This window comes from Colias croceus, chromosome 13 (assembly GCF_905220415.1).
Source record: "Colias croceus chromosome 13, ilColCroc2.1".
Lineage (NCBI taxonomy): Eukaryota > Metazoa > Arthropoda > Insecta > Lepidoptera > Pieridae > Colias > Colias croceus.
The window spans coordinates 195,794-215,539 of record NC_059549.1 but is presented as its reverse complement, the minus strand read 5'-3'; the positions used below and the strand labels follow the sequence as shown (position 1 = coordinate 215,539).

The window sequence follows — 19,746 nt, the reverse complement described above, 5'->3', positions numbered from 1 at the left end:
AATCTTTAAATCGATTTAAAGATTGGTAAACGTTTAAAAAGCCAAGTAACGATACCTACATGCACAAGGTTTGATTCTTTGTCTCTTCAAATTCATTCTTTCGTGTCAGATTAGAATAAATTTAGAAAAATCGGAGCATAAGGCAACATTTCACTATGAAACTAAAAGATAAAAGCTGTTTGTTTACAGATTCCAAATTTAACTGCATCTGTAGCCTTTTAAAAAAGAAACTTTGGACTTTTAATTTAAAAATCCGCAAAGTTACTACTAAACGAACATTCCATTATGTTATCATGTATGAAGGAATAGCTCAAAGAGGTGCGGATAAAATCACTTCATGCTTATGGCATTTTATTAACGGTTTGGCAGAAGAAGTAGAGTAGCTTATTTTATATTCAGTGTTGTCCAGGTCAAAAACGGTATAATATCTTGCCTGTTAAGCAGATATTGAAAGATTCATTCAAAAAAGAAACAGCACCATCTCCGTTCCCCGAGATAAATGAAAATGACCAGCAATCGCCATGATGTAAAATTAATGAATGACTCTGACTTCTTTCCATTTTCAGACAGACAAAACTACATTTGGTTAGAACTGTATTTTCTGGTTGACGTATGAAAAGTCTAATGACGTAGATTTTAAATACTCTTTGAGTGAAAATGAAGAGTTTCTGCATTTCTGGTTTAAGAGAACTGAGAAAAGGGAGAAGTCTCCGAAGTGGCTTTGCCATTGGCCTCTAATGAGCCTATCAATATCGATGCTCTGAAATCCAAAGATCTCTTAGATCTCCCAGCCAATAAGTGATCAAATTTATGATGATTATTTCAAATCATTGTCTCATGGTCCGACTAGAAACAATCTTATGACTTTCAGTGACAGTGACTATGAATGAATGTTGTAGTGGTACGTTTTACAAACAAATTTTATTTGACTTGATCCAGCTCGTAACTATTTCCAGGGTAAGGGCATCTTCTCACAAGGAGAAGGCATGAGCAGTAATCACCACGCTTGCTCACTGCTGGTTGGTGATTTCAGACCAAAATCCCGGTTGCCATCACGATGTTTTCCTGTGATTAGAAATGATGATGTTTTCTTGTTATAGAAGATGTATCTCTGGTTATTAGAGAATCTACTTATGCATCCGAAAAAGACACATTGGTACATGTCAGTTGATGGGATCGATCCCGCAGCATCAAGCACGGCAGGCAAGCGAACTACCGTGACTTCTGAACCACACACACACACACACACACACACACTACTTTTAGGATTTTACTTTGTAGAGGGAGTATCAGAGAATTGCATATTGCACGAAAATCACAATATTTCCTGGCTTTTTTATGAGTACTTATTTGTGGCAAATCACACTCCTATTCGTTTTTGTATGGTTAAATCTATTTGTATGGAAGACGTTTCCCCATAATATTTGGTTTTTTAATGTCTGTTTATGTCTCCATCGAAAAAAAAAATGAAAAATCCTTTCCATTAAGGTAAAAATAGGAATAAATATTAATTAAGAATTTAAGAGTACAAATAAATATGCTCTAATCCACTTAAGTACACACGTTTTAGACATTTTCACATCATTTTCACATTTTTTTCTTTTGGTACAAACATGTTAAGTAACAATTACTCTTGAACTAGAACATTTTTTTTATTTTTTTTGTAAGTGTTCAAAACTTGAACATAATAGACATTTAAATATCATAAATTTGTTTTACTCAAGTGTTTATTCCGATCTGTAGCAACAGGGTAGCAACCGTGAAAACTTTCAAACGCTCATACTCAAAAATCACCATTTTGCACTTAAGTGGTACGTACCAAATACCACAGATATAATGCAACAATTTGTAAGGTTTGATACTTCTTACTGTCAAGTTTGAAGATGATGGGATAAAAAAATACAGGGTTTCCCAGTAATGGTAGATAATCTTGTATGTGAGTGTGCTGTCAGCTCCCCTCGCCCAGAAAATTTTACGACAAATGACTCGCCATCGATAGCCTTTTTCGTTAAACAAAAAATTATAAAATTTTCAGGAAATCCATTTCTTCGTATGGGCTGTAAAGTGCTCTACTAAATTCACAGACATCTAACGTTATTCGTAAATTATAAGCATTTCTTTAATCATTATTTTCCTTCTTTATCAAGTACTAGCTTTCCGCCTGCGGCTTCGCCCGCGTTTTCAAAGAAAAACCCGCATAGTTCCCGGTCCCGTGGGATTTCCGGGATAAACCTAGCGTGGATAATGTAGCTTTCGAATGGTGAAAGAATTTTTAAAATCGGTCCAGTAGTTTATGAGCCTATTCATTACAATCAAACAAACAAAAAAACAAACAAAGTTTTCCTCTTTATAATATTAGTGTAGATAACTTTCATGTTATAAATTAATTTGGATTATTATGCTTGCCTAATTAATTAAAATTAAACTTTTAATGCAAATTTATTTAAAATCGGCACGTTTAAGTCGTTCTCAGAAAGGAATAGATTATTTACGACTAAACTCTGACGTCACAAGTAAAAGCGACAATATTTAATTACTATAATTTAGATAATGCACACGCTTTTGACATCAAACATTATCCTTATAATACATTTACAATTTTATCGATGGCCTTCACCGGTATTAAGCCGAATATATGAAATTGCTTGTTCTTAGATTAGTTTGTTTGGGTGTCTGGATTAATGCAATTAATGAAGGCACTTTATTGTGCGTATACCAGCTGCAGCTTGATCTGTGCTTATTAAATGAATTAAAAATTAAAATATAAGGTTTAAAGACATTTATTCTCATTAAGAAATTATTCGCCCTCGTATGTTGCCGTTTGCCTTCCATAATTATTCGTTCGGATCTTCGGGAAGGCAAGATAGGAATAGGATACGATAGGAATTAAAATATTCTTCTCCGTTTCACAAAACGCACTCTCATCTTAAACTAAGCAATGCTTTTATAAGTTTACTAGATCTTCAAGCAAGAAGTATGACAGTATTAGTATTATTACAGTAGTATCTGCAGCGTGACTTCAACATTTCGTTCATCAAATCATCAATCAATCAATTAAACGTAGGTACATTTGTTTTTCCAACATAATAATAATTTCAGGTCCATAACAAATACACAAGTTTGATATTCGTCAAGTAATCTAGATAAAGTAGAGCTCGTAATCTATTAGCGCAAATAAATGGATAAATTATTGTTTATGACTTGGGTACAATTTTGTGGAAAGCAATTACTTGACTTACTTTTAGGAAATTCTAATTCTTTATTTATAATTGTATGCATTTTTGGTATTTGGTACTTTTAATGTTCAAATTTTTAATTAAAATTTTTTATCAGTTAAGTAATTACACAAATTAATCCCAAGATTTACAAGATCAATACCATTTACAAGATCGAAACCAATTGCATGCCACATAGTATTGTCTAGTGTTTGATTTTACGCGAGTATTATACATTTAGAAATTAAAGACTTTTTAACGGATTTTATTATTTATTTAGTATTTATAAAAAAATACTCCAAATAATCACATATCAACTACGGAGGAATAGGTGGAGTTAGTTTACAAATAGCAATTTTTGTATGACCGTCAAGACGTATAACATCTCAGTCTCCCCGTGACCACGCTCGCTCTAAAGTGTTCGAAACATCGGGAAAGAATATCATCATCACTACATAATCTATACATATAATAAATCTGTAGAAGAGTCAATTCTGTACATTGAAAATATTGAAAAAATAAATAGCAGGGGGTGTTACTGGATCGATACCAAACCCAAATATGTGATTAAAAAAATTTTTGTCTGTCTGTCTGTCTGTCTGTCTGTCTGTCTGTCTGTCTGTCTGTATGTGAAGGCATCACGTGAAAACTAGCGGTTCGATTTCGATGAAACTTGGTATAATTATACCTTATTATCCTGGGCGTAAAATAGGATACTTTTTATCCTGGAAAAATACGTAGAAAAAAAATAATCTTAATTTTTCAGTTTTATCCATAGACGTTGTTCCGTAGAACCGCGAACACACGTTGCGTATTATTATAGGCCTAGCCGTATTTTGGAATTGGGTCCAATAGATATTTATAAGAGGTAGGTTATTGTCAGAGGTACTCAAAATGGATAAATAAACCATCCACGCGAAGACCGACATCCGCGCGGACGGAGTCGCGGGCGGAAGCTAGTATAAAATAAAGTCGCTTTCTCTTTCCCTATTTCCCTATGTACGCAATCCCTATGTCCTAAATCTTTAAAACTACGCAACGGATTTTGATGCGGTTTTTTTTAATAGATAGAGTGATTCAAGAGGAAGGTTTTAGCATTATAATTTATATTATCAATATATTAGGTGTTAGTCAAAGCGGGCGAAGCCGCGAATGAATAAATCATATTTAAAATCCGTTAAAAAGTCTTTAATTTCTAAATGCAAGCCACATGGCTATAATGTTTGGGATAATAGGTACAAAAACAATTTCGAAATAACATTTTATTTATTTATATTTGTCTTAAAACTATTTATCACACAATGCATCATAAACAAGTGCGCCATTTTAAATTTAAAAAAAACAGTCTTTACATTAATATCTAAACACTAGCGGTCCGCCCCGTCTTCGCCCGTGGGACATATTTACGTCTTCTTTACATAAGAACCATACTTCAAGGAATATAATAAAAAAAGAATTTCAAAATCGGTTCAGCCGTTCACACGTAATGCCGTAACAACGCGAAACGGGTTTCATTTATATATACTATACTAGCTTTCCGCCCGCGGCTTCGCCCGCGTTTTCAGAGAAAACCCCGCATAGTTCCCTTTCCCGTGGGATTTCCGGGACAAAACCTATCCTATCTCTCAAGTTAGATCAAACTGCACATGGTGTGCGAATTTTATTATAATCGGTTAAGTGGTTTAGGAGTCCATTGAGGACAAACATTGTGACACGAGATTTATATATATTAAGATGTTACGGGAAATGTATGAAATCAAGGAATTGTATACAAATCCTAGGAAATGTGTACAAGTCCGATATAAAACACTGTATCGGGTAACAGTCTACTCTAAAATAATAATAATACGTTCATCTTAGATTAGTGGAGCGCGGAGACCAATCCTTAATCTAAGATGTTCATATTATCTTACTAATTAACATTTCTTAAATCAACTTATATTCAATCAAATCAAATTTTCATTTGGTAAGTAATCAGTCCCCTCGTCCCGCTGTCCCCTTGTACACGTCCCAGTCGGATTGTATAATCCGCCGTATTACAAACGGCCGGCATTTTGTAATATGCCGAAATTCGCCTTTTCCAAAATTCTACAAAAAGACAGTCGCGAGCCGACGGACTATTTCTATGTAGTTTTAAAAAACACGAACCTAACCTAACCCACGCCCTTATCCTAACCAAAAATTACTGATTACGAATTTTCGGCCCTCCCCCCCTCGTCCCGCGTACCTTCCAATATCTTAGATGTTTTACATTTCCGATTGCTATTTAGCAAATATATAGATTTCCTAGGCAATGTGTATAAAATAATTTATTTCACACATTTCCGTGCGATTTAAGGATTTACATACATTTCCTAGGAATTTTATACAATGACGGATTACATGCATTTCCGTTAACATATATTATATAGATTACAAATACAATATAGAACACTTCAACGCTACACTAATTCCTCATTCAATTTGTAACTGATTAACTATCGCTATTTGATTTCTTAAGACCAATATCAGATGCTTCCTCCATAGTATCAGGTAGTTTGCAGCCAAGTGTCTCCGGTGTGACCAGGACAAGAAGACCTGCTACTAATGCAAAACCACCGAACAGAGCAAATGGAAAGTCATCCCATATTGCTGCACCCTGCGAATAAAATAGGTCATTTGTATAAGTTATATAAAGCAGTGGACCAAAAATGGAACCCTGGAAAATGTTTACTCATGTTAGTAAAATTAGTGTACGAAATATGTAAACAATGCGTGATCATGTAAACTTTATGATTATTCCTGTTAAGTCAAAACGTACCATACAAAGTCCACATAACTTAAAATGAATCTTTATTGTATTGAAATCTATGAAAATTATAGCATTGGAAGAAATTGGAAACAATAAAAAACTCGAAGCTTATTTAAAATGAGGTGAATTTATACTGCCATCTACTAAACCAAGGCTATCAGAAATCTTTTACATTTTCACTCCCACCGAAATTTTAAATACAAAATAATACGGGCCGAATTGAGAACCTCCTCCTTTTTTGAAGTGTATTAAAAAATACTCACAAACGCTGGTGTAAGCGGCGCAATAATAGACCCTATCCTCCCCATCATAGAGGCGAATGCGAACAGACTGTGCCTGTATCGCGTGGGATACAGCTCCGTGGTGTACACATACACCGTCGTCATCACCATCGCTATACTGTACTTGCCAATCAGGTACACCGTTAGCGATACACCGTATAGACCTACAGAAAACAGATTTGTGATCAGTTTGTGAAAATGTCATAGAAGTTTTCCTGATTATAAACTTTAAAATCTATTATTTTCCACATTGTCTCTGATTTAGTGACTGTATTAGAACTTAATATATTTTTCTTATTTTATTTTACAGCACTAAATAAAACAAAAACAGTAAAGCAAAACTGCTACTAAATGTGATAAATGGTCAACAAAAAACTACCTTTATAGTAAAGAAAATATTTTTTTTTAATAAATAAGGATAAGGACATTAGCTATCTAATGTTTCACGTTCTTATACCGTGTATATAGAATACTGTGTATATTCAGTCAGATATAAGAATAATAATGTGTGATAAATACTTAAAAATGTAATTATTGATAAAATGAAAATATGGAAATATTTACAATTACTGATAAAAATTATCTTGCATACTAGTTTTAATTACGAGAAACTGGTTTAAGATATTGCTGAAACTTATTCTAAGTCACGCTTACTTCAATTTTAATTTATTATTTTACTAACAGGCATGATTAGCGAATAAAAATTAAAGTGCTGATATTATCCCGAAAAATAAAAAATAGGTCAAAATAATATAACTACATAATTTGTTCCTTCCAATATTGTATAACGACATAATGTTTTACTAGGTGCCAATTCTACGTTAGAGTTACATTAATTCTACAAATCTTATTACTATTATTATAACAATTACAAAGCTATTAATCTCAAAAACATATCTTACCTTGTGGCATAAATATGTATGCAATTTGACACGCAGCGCACACCCAAAACGCTCCAGTAAGAACCGGTTTCCTTCCAACTTTGCTCATTAAAACAACAGCTGTCCAATACCCCGGGATTTCCACAGCCGCTACAGCAATGTAATTCACGTATCTATTGCCAGACATGTTAACAGCATTGATTGATAAACCATAGTAAATGAAGGTATTTGTGATCCACCAAACTGGAGAAACTAGTACTCGTAGGAGGACCCTTTTGTGCCTGAATAAAAGGACAATCAGCCACGGTTCTGATTTCCTTTCAGCTTTATCTAGCAGAGCATTCCTTTTCTCTTCCTCAGTAGATGCTTTTAAAGCTTCTATAGATTTATCTGATAAACATGTACCGTTAATATTTGCAACTTTTTTTAGTGTTATTTCAGCTTCTGCATAACGGCCCTTGCTCATGTACCAACGGATGGATTCAAACATGCCCCAGTAGTACAAAATGGTTATAAATTGTGGAATGTATAAAATTAATGTAAGTGTTTTCCAGTTGGGTACTCCCCAAGCGATCAGCCCCATGAATATTTGACCAACAGAGAAAAATGTATTCATAGTTGCGCCGGCAGCTACGCGGTATTTTGGTCCCATGATTTCCATTACTGCAATAGAGATATTTTGTTTTAACTCTGTACATAACGCCGAAATTAGATTGAATGTACTGCAACAAAGAAATACATATTATCTCAAGTGACTCTTAAGTCGTGTAGCAGAATACAGTTGAAGAAAAATTAAATGTGAAAAAATCATTTCAATTGGAGATCTACTTTAAATATCAATGTAAAATTTTATTTGTATATTATGTTAAAGCTTTGTCTATGAACATACTTATCACAAGATTGACATTAAAAATGTAATTATTTTCAGTTATCATGATTGATAGCTTAATTGACGCAATAATGTATACTAAGAATGTATAAAACAATAGTAAACCCTTAGATTACAAAATAAAAGAGTAAACCAGTAAACATAAATGATGAAAGATTAGCATTATCTCATACTTTCCAGGGTGAAGTATGTCTTTTTATTTCCTTCCTTGAGTAATTTCAATGCCGTAATATTAGCTAAACTGTTTATATTTTAGGCATTTTGCATCTCATTAATATAAACTATGTATGTACGTATGAATGAATTTTATCATCGACTAAATAAGATTTTAACTATTTCATTATACTTACACAATATATAAGCACAGGAGAAGCTGCCCGAACCAAAAGTAGCTTCGGCCACTTCAGATATCAAGAAGCCAACGTATGTTCCGGCGAAATAGCGCAGACTTCCGATCCAGGCAGTATTGAAGGCATTAATACAGAGGGCAGTTCTTCTACCCCATCGGTCGGATATGTAGCCGGTGATGGGTAAAGCTGCGAGGACGCCGACCGTCCGGATGGAACCGATCAGGGAACGCTTCCACTCGTCGCAAGCAAGGCCGTACTGTTGTCAATAATATGAAATTCATAAGCAAGAATATATCGAAAGGTTTATGGCTGCTGCTTCGACCAACTTGTCCTAAACATAACAATGTGCTTTAAATTTCCTCGAGAACCACGCTATCCATTATTTTTTTTGACAGAGTCACAAAAGATATAGCGAAAGCACTTGAAAGAAAATAAAATTCAGCTTAACACATCAAAAGGTTAGTGCTTTTAAATAATGTTTAAATACCGTGTGAATTAAATCAGTATTAAGATGAAACTGTTTTTTTTTAATCTAACATCGTAAGCAAGCAATTTGTAGCATATGTCTACTAACATCAATTGCTTAACACAAAAATCATATTACTAGGAACAATAATTAAAAACACTTGGTCTAAATACATACCTCATATACAACAGTATCAGTATTTTCATATAAAAACTCTTCACAATCAATGGTACTTTCGCGGTTAAAAAGATGAGCGGGGCAGACGTCTCTAAAAGCGGATGCATTTCTCGGGCTAAATCTTCTACAATTGTCAAAAGAGCTCCCACTTGCTGGTACTGCGTTGAGGATCCAGGATGGATTGAACTCGATAGCTTCCAGGTTATCACATTCGGGTATAACACATCTGCAAGAAACATCATAATGAAAAATATATGTACATACTATGATACTAGACTAGCTGACACGGCAATTATATCTACTAATATAAATAGTTTAGTATCTACTGCCAGAAACACAACATAATACCGCAAATACTTAAAAAAAAGAACAAAATCGGTCAATCAGTTTCCAAAAACAATGACAAATAACAATCGACACGAGGATTTAAAAACAAATCTCAAAAAGATGGCATAATTTATTAATTATGCCATCTTTTTCAGATTTGTTAGTATAGAATAGCATAAGAGCTTACAAAGTCAGAGATTAAATTGAGAGCTTATGAAAATAAATATACAATGTATCAAAAGTGCAATATGTAAGTATCATATGAATATTTAAGTACAAACGCGACGCACGTTATATTTGAATTGATATCGAATAAAAATAAAACGTAAGCATAAAAAAAGTACATGCAAGCATTTATAGCACCAAAAATACCTATGATATAATTTTCCCCTTATACAAAATTTCCATTCCCTGTAATATTTACCTTGTAGGAATCCTTCCCGTAGTGAAAATAAATTCAACAGCAGCCCACGCGGCAAATATTACTATAACTACAGTAAGCCCTAACATTCGCCATTGGTACCTTCCAAGCTGTCCAATTTCTTCCACCAGCAAAGTGTCCAAAGACACACTCGGAGGACCAGATGCGGGCTTTTCCTTAGACATTGTTACAATGACACCTCAATGCGAACTACACCTAGTTAACATAGATTAAATATAATATCATGAATGTCGGGGAATCAATAGATAAGTCTAGATTAAATGATTCCGGTACAATTACGATATTTCCATTTTAGTGGCTTTGTGACGTTGAAAAGCGCAACAATCGCAAGTCATTGCACTGAGCTAAATAGTGACTTGTACATGTGGTAGATAATGATCAAATTCCATTAAAGCAAGACTTTTTATTAAGTTCACTAACGGTCGAATTTTATGTTTTGCACGAGTGGACGCATGCAACTCTCGCAAATGGAAAATTTACAACACTTTTGGAGCAGCAATGAACACAATTATAATATTTAATACGACCAATAGTAGACCAATGTTTAATAATTTTTCGATTTGAATTCATAATTTCTGAGATTGGAGCAAGAAATAATTTATTGTTAATAGAGCTGCAAGTTTGTTTAACAAATAGAAAAGTTATGTAAGTCTCTCTCTGATAAGGAAATAAAAAAAAAGTATATGGAGAAGAAAATTAACTTCCGAACTTCCGAAGTTTCTAAAAAAATTATCTAATCAGATATGAATACATTGTCTGAAGACGTGTGAATATTATCAATAAATTAGTCTATAAAAATTGTGATAATCGGGCAATGTTGGTAGTAAAGGCACAATATTCTGCATTTTTTGCTCATAATCTGAAATTCTATCGAAAACGGCGAATGATACGGCTCGTCGAGGATATGTGACTAAAGCATGAATTGACTATTGCATTTTTAGTAGATTATACAGTCGAAACATTTAGAAACATACATAGAATAATTACAATTATCTCCTGCTAGTGTTGATAATTATATTGATCATAAATCTCAAAAAATCACATAAATAAAACCGGCCAAGTGCGAGTCGGGCTCGCGCACAAAGGGTTCCGTAGCAGCAAATATAATAAATTACAGTTAAATCAACCTATCTCAAAAACTATAAGAGATACTTTGATCAAACCAAAAATCGTTGAAAGAGTTAATTAGCATGCATCACCTCTATTTTTTTTAGAATTTTATACCCCGTAGTTATAAAAATAGAGGGGGGGGGACATACTTTTTACGACTTTGAGAGCTGATATCTCAAAAACCGTTCACTTTAAGAAAAATGTTTTTTAGAAAACTTTATATCATTTTAAAAGACCTTTCCATTGATACCCCACACGGGTATGTACATCGAAAAAAAAAATTTCATCCCTCAGTTACATGTATGGGGGGCCCCACCCCCAATTCTTTTTTTTACTATTTAGTGTCATATTTTTGTAGCGGTTCATACAACACATATTCCCATCAAATTTCATCACTGTAGTACTTATAGTTTCCGAGTAAATCGGCTGTGACAGACGGACAGACGGACAGACGGACAGACGGACATGACGAAACTATAAGGGTTCCGTTTTTGCCATTTTGGCTACGGAACCCTAAAAACGATGTGGGAAAGAGCTTTAGAACAGTATAGTATATAATGAGTCCTAAAAAATTAAACACAGTGTAATCACATAAATAATTTAATAAATAGTCAATAGAGATCAATTTCTCCGCGATCCCAGCTGTTCCGCCTCCTCCATGGTGTCCGGCAGCTTCGTGCCGAGGGTCTCTGGCGTGGTGAAGATCAGCAGACCAGATAGCGCCGCGAAGCCACCGAACAGCACTGATGGGAATGGCTCCCACACTTCTTGGGCCTGTGAATAGAACATAAATTATTTAATATGCAAGTAAAACCCATCGTAATTCCATACAGGTTTTCTAGTGGTCACTTAGATTGATTAATTCAAGAGCAAATGCATAAATAGAAAAATAAAATAATGAAAGCAAAAGGAATGAATGAATTCGAAGGAATTTTGTCAGGAGATGGCGATGTGTGCCATGACTGTTTACTATAACATAATACCATTATTTTTATACTTTTTTGCATTGACAAATAATTACTGACGCCATAATTTTATGGATGCCTATTGTCAGCCTCTGGATCATTGGATTAGATTACAATACAATACAAAAAGATTTATTTCAACCAAAACATACACAATATAAAATCAAATAATAGAATAAAGAAAATAACAATAATAGAACATAATACAGGTACAACAAGTTTAAAACAACAAGAACAACAAGTGTGTGTGTGTGTGTGCGTATTAGCTGCTAATAGGCCCTGGCTCAGCATAATGTTGTAGCAGCACGCTGCACAACGCTGATAATTCTGCCAGATACCCAGAAGAATAGTTTGCGCCTCCAATAAAGTATAAATAAATATAATAAAATAGATAGAATAATTAATTATTAACAGATGTAACATTAGTAAGGATAAACTGTATTATAATAATAAGAAACAAACAAAAAAATATTAATAATATGTATTTGGTCAAATGTTAGTCTGTATGAATATGTATGTATGTGTTATATATTATAATAATTGGTATAAGATTTATAATTTAGGATACGTATATTAAATAAAATTAAAGTAGTTGTAATATAAGTAGGAACGATTTGTAAGTGCGACGAAAGTTGGATTTACACGTTTTAGCTTTATAATTTAAAATTTATACCTCTTCTAGATCGGAATACTTACCAGAGCTGGTGTGAGCGGTGCAGTAATAGAACCAAGTCTACCAATCATGGAGGAGAAAGCAAACAGACTGTGACGGTACTTCGTGGGGTACAACTCTGCTGTGTACACGTACACTGACGTCATCACCACGGCTATACTGTACTTGCCGATCAGGTATATAGCTAAGGATAGACCCTCGTTACCTGGAAATGAGAAATGGTTTATTTTGTAGATTATTTTAGTTGAATACTTGTAGATGTGATCTAATTTTAAGTATTGATATTATTGGCATAACTAATAACATCCTACATTTCTATAAACAATTATTCCATCGTTGTAGTCGAGTAACTGTGAATATCATGCTCTAGCCTCACTTTGAAGCGACGTGCAGGATAATTTCCAAAAAACAATTGAAAGGCTCATTTAAACAATATTATGTATATCTCTGACAGATTATTATTTATAGAAAAATATCTGATGTTCACCAACCTTCAGGCATAAAAGCGAATGCAAACTGGCAAGCAGCACATAAGAAGTAGGCGGTAATCAACACCGGCTTCCTTCCGATGCGGTCCAACAGTAAAATAGCTGTCCAGTATCCAGGAATCTCCACCGCAGCAACGGCTACGTAGTTCAAGTAGCGGTTACCTGAAATTTAATACATAAAAGTTACAATTATTATTTTTCAATTGATCACATTGCTTATCATTTGTCGATTGGTATATTTTTATTCATACAAACACACTTTTATGATTCTTTAATAAATAATATTGGTGTAATGCTGAAATTGTCTCTTGCAAGGATTTTGGACGCTCGTACGGGATAAGATCGATGGTTGAAAATAGTGAATCAATCAGTATCATTACGAAAAGAATACTGTTAACAATTACTTACAATTACAATTGTACTACATTATATTCAACAATAAATAAAAACAATTGCTTTTACCTGATAAGTTCACAGCATTAATAGACATGCCATAGTACACGAGCGTATTCGTAATCCACCAGATTGGCGAAACGCAGCATCTAAACAGAATGACCTTTGACCGAATAACAAGTAAAGGCAGCCACGCTTCCTTTGGCTTTTCAGCCGTCTTCTCGTATTCTGCATTTTCACGCAAAGCCTGTAATGACTTTTCAGATAGCTCTTTATTATTTCTCTTAGCGACATTCTTCAAAATGGTTTCCGCTTCTTCATATTTTCCTTTACTCAACAACCAACGGACTGATTCGGATAGAATCCAGAAGTAAGTAACTACTAAGAGCTGTGGAGCGTATAGTACTTGTGTTAGAGGTCGCCATGATGGGACTCCCCAAGCAATGAACCCAAGAATCACTTGGCCTGTCGCAAATAGCGTGGACATTGTGGCTCCTGCTATCACTCTGTATTTAGGTCCCACCAGTTCAGTTACTGTAACAGATTCGAAGTTGTGAGTTAATTGAAGTTATTATATAAATACGAAAACAATATTAGAATGTACATTAATTCATTTAACTATAACTTTCGTCGAGAGTAAGATAGGTCTATGTGAATCACTTAAATTGGTGCAACTTTTTAATAAATTTTGAATCGATTTATATTATGTTCATTTAATTTAGTTTCATTATATTCATCTTAAAAAATATATCTACTTATTTATGAGGTACCATTTTTATCTATTCAATTACTAAAATAAATAATTTGAGCGATTGCATTACAATTACGCAGAAATAATCAAATTCCAAAATCTAAATTACCCAAGATATAACACGATGAATACGCGCCCGCACCGACCGTGGACTCTAAAACCTCGAGCACCAAGAACCACTCGTACGAATTGACGAAGGACCTCACAAGGCCAATCCAGCCGGTGTTGAAGGCGTTGATCGTGAGGGCCACGCGGCGGCCCCAGCGGTCAGAGATGTAGCCGGTGACCGGGAGGACGAGGAGGGTCCCGATGGTACGGATGGTGCCGATCAGAGACCGCTGCCATTCGTTGCAGGCCATGTCGAACTGAAATTTAAAGGTTTAAGCCATGAATTCTCTTGCCAACTCGGCAGAAGAGACAATCTGAATTAATATTAGAATTTAAAAATAACTATTAGTAAGAACTCGTATTCATAAATACTCATACAAGTTGAAATGAATAAAAAAGATAGGTAAGCTCGTGTTTAATTATCGTAATGGAAGAACAAGAACAGGTGTTAGGAATGTTTATACCTCCATCTATATTTTAACATAGAGATACATGTAATTGTACTGCATTAAAAAATTGCGATAGTTTTTCAAATCATTGAGAGTAAGCCTATTGCTTCGTAAATGTGTTGTATTCTTAAGTTTATAGACTGAATACAAAATTTGCAAATAAAGTTAATAAGATGATTAAACTAATTGCTAAAAATGCGACCAATTTTTAATTGTTGTCATAGAAAATTATTACTATCTCATGTTATCAGCATTAAAATGTTAAAACATTCATAATCCAATTGTAAGATACTCAAACAAATTTAACGTAAAATATTCGTAATTGATTACGTAAATATTGTTTTTTGTGATAATATTAGCATAAGAGTGGGATCCTTGATAATACAAACATTTAAGATGTAACCTCGTAAGTTATTAGCCGAAATTATTATCCGTTCTTAGCAACTATCGATTGATGGCAATGAAGATACAGCAATATGCTAGATGATAAGTGTATCAGCAACTGAGAGGGTCGCGAGCGAATTCTACGTACCAAACTGCTCTAAAGAAATCGATAACTAAAACATAAAAATATAATGAATAGAAGCTGTGTTCACTGAGTTGTTATTTTCAGTTTTGACTTAACTTCAAGATCAGAGGAAAGAGGAAAATTGAATAAATTTGTAGTACCTATACACAGCATGCCACAAGCTCTATACGCTTAAACATGAAATTCTTCTAATAAATCCAATTACTTATACTCACATCGTAAACCACACTCAGAGTGTTCTCATACACATAAGAATCGCAAGAAACCACTTGATTCCTGTTAAACCATTCTGCTGGACAAACATTTCTCTCGCTGAAAGCGGAACTGTTCGCAAATTTCTCGCAATTTTCAAAATCATTTAAACTTCGTCCTGGTATTGCGTTTAGTATCCATGGTGGAGCGTATTCCGGGTTTTCTGTGTCACATTGCGGGATAAGGCATCTGAAATAAATAACAGAAAATTATCAGTGAAAATAAAACGAAAGTTCAAGGAAATTTGGTTAAGCCACTGTAACCAAAGTTATAATATTCCGTGATCTTTCCACTAATTACAAAATTTAAACGTTTTTGAAAAATATTTTCTATTTTCTGACATTTTTTTAATATTCTCTATTCTCTATTATATCTGGTTACATTACACTTAAATAATCTTCCAAAAATTATACCGTGAAGGAACTCTGGCTGTTGTGAAGATGTATTCTCCTGCAGCAAACGCTGAGAAAATCACAGGGAAAGCCGCAAGAGCAAGCGTCAAGATCTGATATCTCCCAAACTGGCCAATCTCATCCACCAGGATCGTATCCAAATCCACACCTTTCCTCTCACCCTTTTCTGGCTCAGCCATTTTAACCGTACTCTTTACTACGAATACCAACTAAATTAAAAGGAAAATAATCAAACGCTACACAATCAAATTGATAATACGATCATAATTTACATGATTATTTCGATAATATTTGTAGGAAATGATACAGCTGATAGTGGAATGAAGGTTACATTTAAATTATGCTTAAATTGCACGATTAGATTGGAAATATTGGGACTCACTTGTGTGTGTTTATTCTCTGCATTTTCTAATTGTACTTGATAGCAATGTCGTTTAAAGTACCTAATACTCATTTAAACAAATAAGTAAACAAGGTTGTATGTACATTTATTTTTGTTAGAAATTATGTGCTTTTTAAATCAATCTTTCTTGTCTAATTGCCAGAACAAAGGGATAAAAATTAATTCTAATTGCATTATTATGCATACTTAATAATATTGAATGTATTATTATATAGTAGTATTATTAGAAAAATTGGATATAAAAAAAATGTTCATTTTACGGGGATCGAACCCGTGTCTTACCTACCTTACCAAGAAAGCACCTAAGAAGCCTTGAAAGATATACAGTGTAAACTCTATATAACGACACCGAAGGGACTGTGCATTTTATGGCGTTATATAGAGTTAGTTAGAGAATTAGATAAAAACTAAAAAAAGCTTTAAAAACTTAAGTATCTTTGTAAAAAAAATGCACGCATGTTTTTCAAATATTGTTTATTTTCTATAAATACGTAATATTAACTTATTTACAAAACGACAGTTAAAAAGTAACACATTAAAAAAATATACCTAAAAATTATAACAACATTTTTTTATGAAATATGATATAGCTAATTATCTTATGCATATACAAGTACGTACTTATTATTGCTTTTAAGGACTTTTTACAGATTTAAAACGCAAAATATTACATTAAATACATTAAATTAGATTCCGTCGAATGCGATCATTGTGCAAACTGTCCACTACAATTATATCATATACAAAAATTATAAAACATGTCATTCTCTCTTCTAATAGGCTTAAACTTAACTAGCTTTGCGACCCATACAGAATCTTGACTTCTCGATGTTCTATTCCAATTATCTAAGCCTAATAATCATCAGTTTCCTTCGGTTTAATGATCCCCAGTCTCGTGGCAACCGCGGCGACGTTCGCCCTGACCTCCTCCTGCACCAGGTTGAAGGACATAGCCAGTAACGCGATACCAAACAGGAGGTATAAGGAACAGAGAGCTATTGAATGTACTGCATCTGCTCCACCGCTTTGCCCCTAGAAGACAGAGAAAGTGAAAGATATTTCAATTATTAATCGTTTAAATAACATTTATTAAGAAGCCATAAAGTAGTAATAGATATGTCGATAAAAGGAGACACTTTAAACTCATAATAATAGAATAGTATTGTGTATTATACAGTTGATATACGTAGGACACGAACGTAGGTAGCTTTAAAGCAATAAACGGTAGGAAACAGTGTTTCATTCAAGTCGGTGTGTCTGTTTTTGAAAAGCTCATCTGTAAAATTATGTAGACATTCATCATCATCATCATCATCAGCCCATATTATACGTTCCCACTGCTGGGACACGGGCCTCCTATGAGGGTACAGGCCATAATCCACCACGCTGGCCAAGTGCGTGTTGGTGGATGACACATGTCGTTGAACTTTTTAATTCTTCGACATGTCGGTTTCCTCACGATGTTTTCCTTCACCGTTCGAGAAGTGGTGATGTTACAACATGCGCAGATAAATTGAAAAATCAATTTATTTCCTGCCGCTCGCCTGGTCTCGAACCTCGGACTTATCGATTCGAAGTCCGAGGTCTCACCACTGAGCCACCACTGCTCTATGTAGACATTAATTGATGATAAAGTAAAAGCAGACAGACATTGTAAATTATCAGTATCATTGCATTTCTTAATCAACATTGGTTTTTCCTCATATTCCTTAGCATTAAGAGGATTACTCACTTAAAATTTACACACTATAACATTTTCCATTCATATTTACATTAACCATTAAGTCTTACTCAAATTGGTCTATTTTATTGTAATTTTCTTCATCAATCTAAATATTAAATTCATTCATAAATAATACACAAGAATAATACCTGAGCAGGCACAAAATCCCCAAAACCAATAGTGGTCAGAGTTATAAAGCAGAAGTAGGCCGCGTCGAGGTACGCCCAGCCCTCCCACCGCTTGAAGAGGAACGTGCCAGCCACTATGTAGGACGCTACGAGAAACACGCACAGCCAAATGGGTACGGGTTTTATCTATAAAAAAATGTAATATGGAATTTGATGAATATCCAACAAATGCTGAAGGCTCTTGTTTATTTGAGGACATAAAGTAAAGAAGAATTTCGTAAGGAGTAAATTTGAAAAACTTTGAATTTGAAAGATTATATTCTCGCTTGGGAATAAAATAGATTTTACGCCATTCCCGGTCAATAAAATATTCTATGTGTTTTCTAATAATTCTAGTGGACGTATGGCGTATCCAGCTTGTAAGTAGGTGCTGTGCTGACGCAGCAGGATTTTCGGCCGTGTCGCACAGTCACAATATAAAATTAATTGGCAGCTACCTTTAATTTCATCTCCCTACACACAGCTACACTAAAAGCTTTAAAGTATTAACTAAACATTATAATATCATATCGCACATAAAAAACCTCTATTTTATGTTTTTACTTACTTCTTCCTTATAAGACATTGGTGCTGGACATAAATCGGATTGTCGGGAACCCCAAGCTGAAATTATACTTCTTGTTATTAAAAATTATTTAAAAAATGTAAATCGACAAAATGGATGTTACTAAAGTTACACTTTACCTGCTGGTCTACCACGATGTATGGGTGGTGCTTCATCACTCCATTCATCTCTATCTGGTGAAGGTGTCTGTACAAAAATACATAATTTTGATAATTATTCTTTACTTCTTTACATTTCTTTAAACAAATTTGATATAGGTACTCTCTTTTAAAGATAACATGAAAGATAACACTTTTAAATATTTTACAATTTTTATCCAAATTAGTTCCAGGTGATTCTTAACACCTGACATCATTGTTATTAACATGAATTATCTGAATATCCTTTATTTCTATCCATCTTGGTACTCTCCTTCCAGCTCGTAGTATTGTGTAGTGTAATACCACAAGCTCACATAATATCGGTGTGGTCTGGGCTCCTCCACGGTGTGCAGGCGCCGCAGCCGCCGCCGGCCGCGCTCCACGTCCTCGCCCCAGTCCTCGCGCCGCTCGCTCTCGTACACGGCACTCCGGGCGCGCCTGCCTCGCTTGCGGTCTGGGTACTCTTCTATGTCGCGTTCGTAGTATTCGGATCTGCCGCGGTCGTATCTGGTAAATGATGAAATGAAAATGTTTACTCTTCAATAACTTGACTCCTATTCTGTTTTATCAGGAACGTCATAGGACTGTATGTAATATCAAAGTCATGTGTCTTATTAATTTTACATAATGATATTTTGGAAACAAGAAAGCAAGTTTTATAATTTGTCAGATATTATGTTTAATCACGAGCATTGTTTTTGACTCATTGTTTGTTGCTTTTGATGCCAAAATTATGGCTTTTCTCGTCAAACATCAAAAAACTTCAGTTATTAGAAG

The 19,746-nt window shown here is 34.3% G+C and overlaps 2 protein-coding genes across 3 annotated transcripts in view; both read right to left on the bottom strand.

Annotated features, from left to right (window-relative positions):
• Nucleotides 1-997: 997 nt before the first annotated feature.
• On the bottom strand, nucleotides 998-16,129 carry LOC123697018. Its single transcript, XM_045643436.1, has 14 exons — nucleotides 15,951-16,129; nucleotides 15,501-15,726; nucleotides 14,309-14,564; nucleotides 13,518-13,982; nucleotides 13,059-13,217; nucleotides 12,591-12,772; nucleotides 11,561-11,703; nucleotides 9,051-9,276; nucleotides 8,408-8,663; nucleotides 7,190-7,831; nucleotides 6,270-6,451; nucleotides 5,779-5,853; nucleotides 4,769-4,816; nucleotides 998-1,111 (listed from the first exon to the last, which is right to left on the bottom strand). The coding sequence occupies exons 1-14, from the start codon at nucleotides 16,127-16,129 to the stop codon at nucleotides 998-1,000; spliced, it is 3,153 nt and encodes a 1,050-aa protein (XP_045499392.1).
• Nucleotides 16,130-16,824: 695 nt separating this feature from the next.
• LOC123696653 overlaps nucleotides 16,825-19,746 on the bottom strand; it is a 35,302-nt gene continuing 32,380 nt past the window's right edge. For both annotated transcript variants that reach the window (XM_045642981.1, XM_045642982.1), the window contains exons 11-15: nucleotides 19,284-19,476; nucleotides 18,949-19,015; nucleotides 18,812-18,867; nucleotides 18,226-18,390; nucleotides 16,825-17,385 (exon numbers count right to left, since the gene is read on the bottom strand). In XM_045642981.1, coding sequence (XP_045498937.1) covers nucleotides 17,206-17,385; nucleotides 18,226-18,390; nucleotides 18,812-18,867; nucleotides 18,949-19,015; nucleotides 19,284-19,476 — 661 coding nt within the window. In that variant the 3' untranslated portion in view covers nucleotides 16,825-17,205. The remainder of the gene's footprint in view (nucleotides 17,386-18,225; nucleotides 18,391-18,811; nucleotides 18,868-18,948; nucleotides 19,016-19,283; nucleotides 19,477-19,746) is intronic.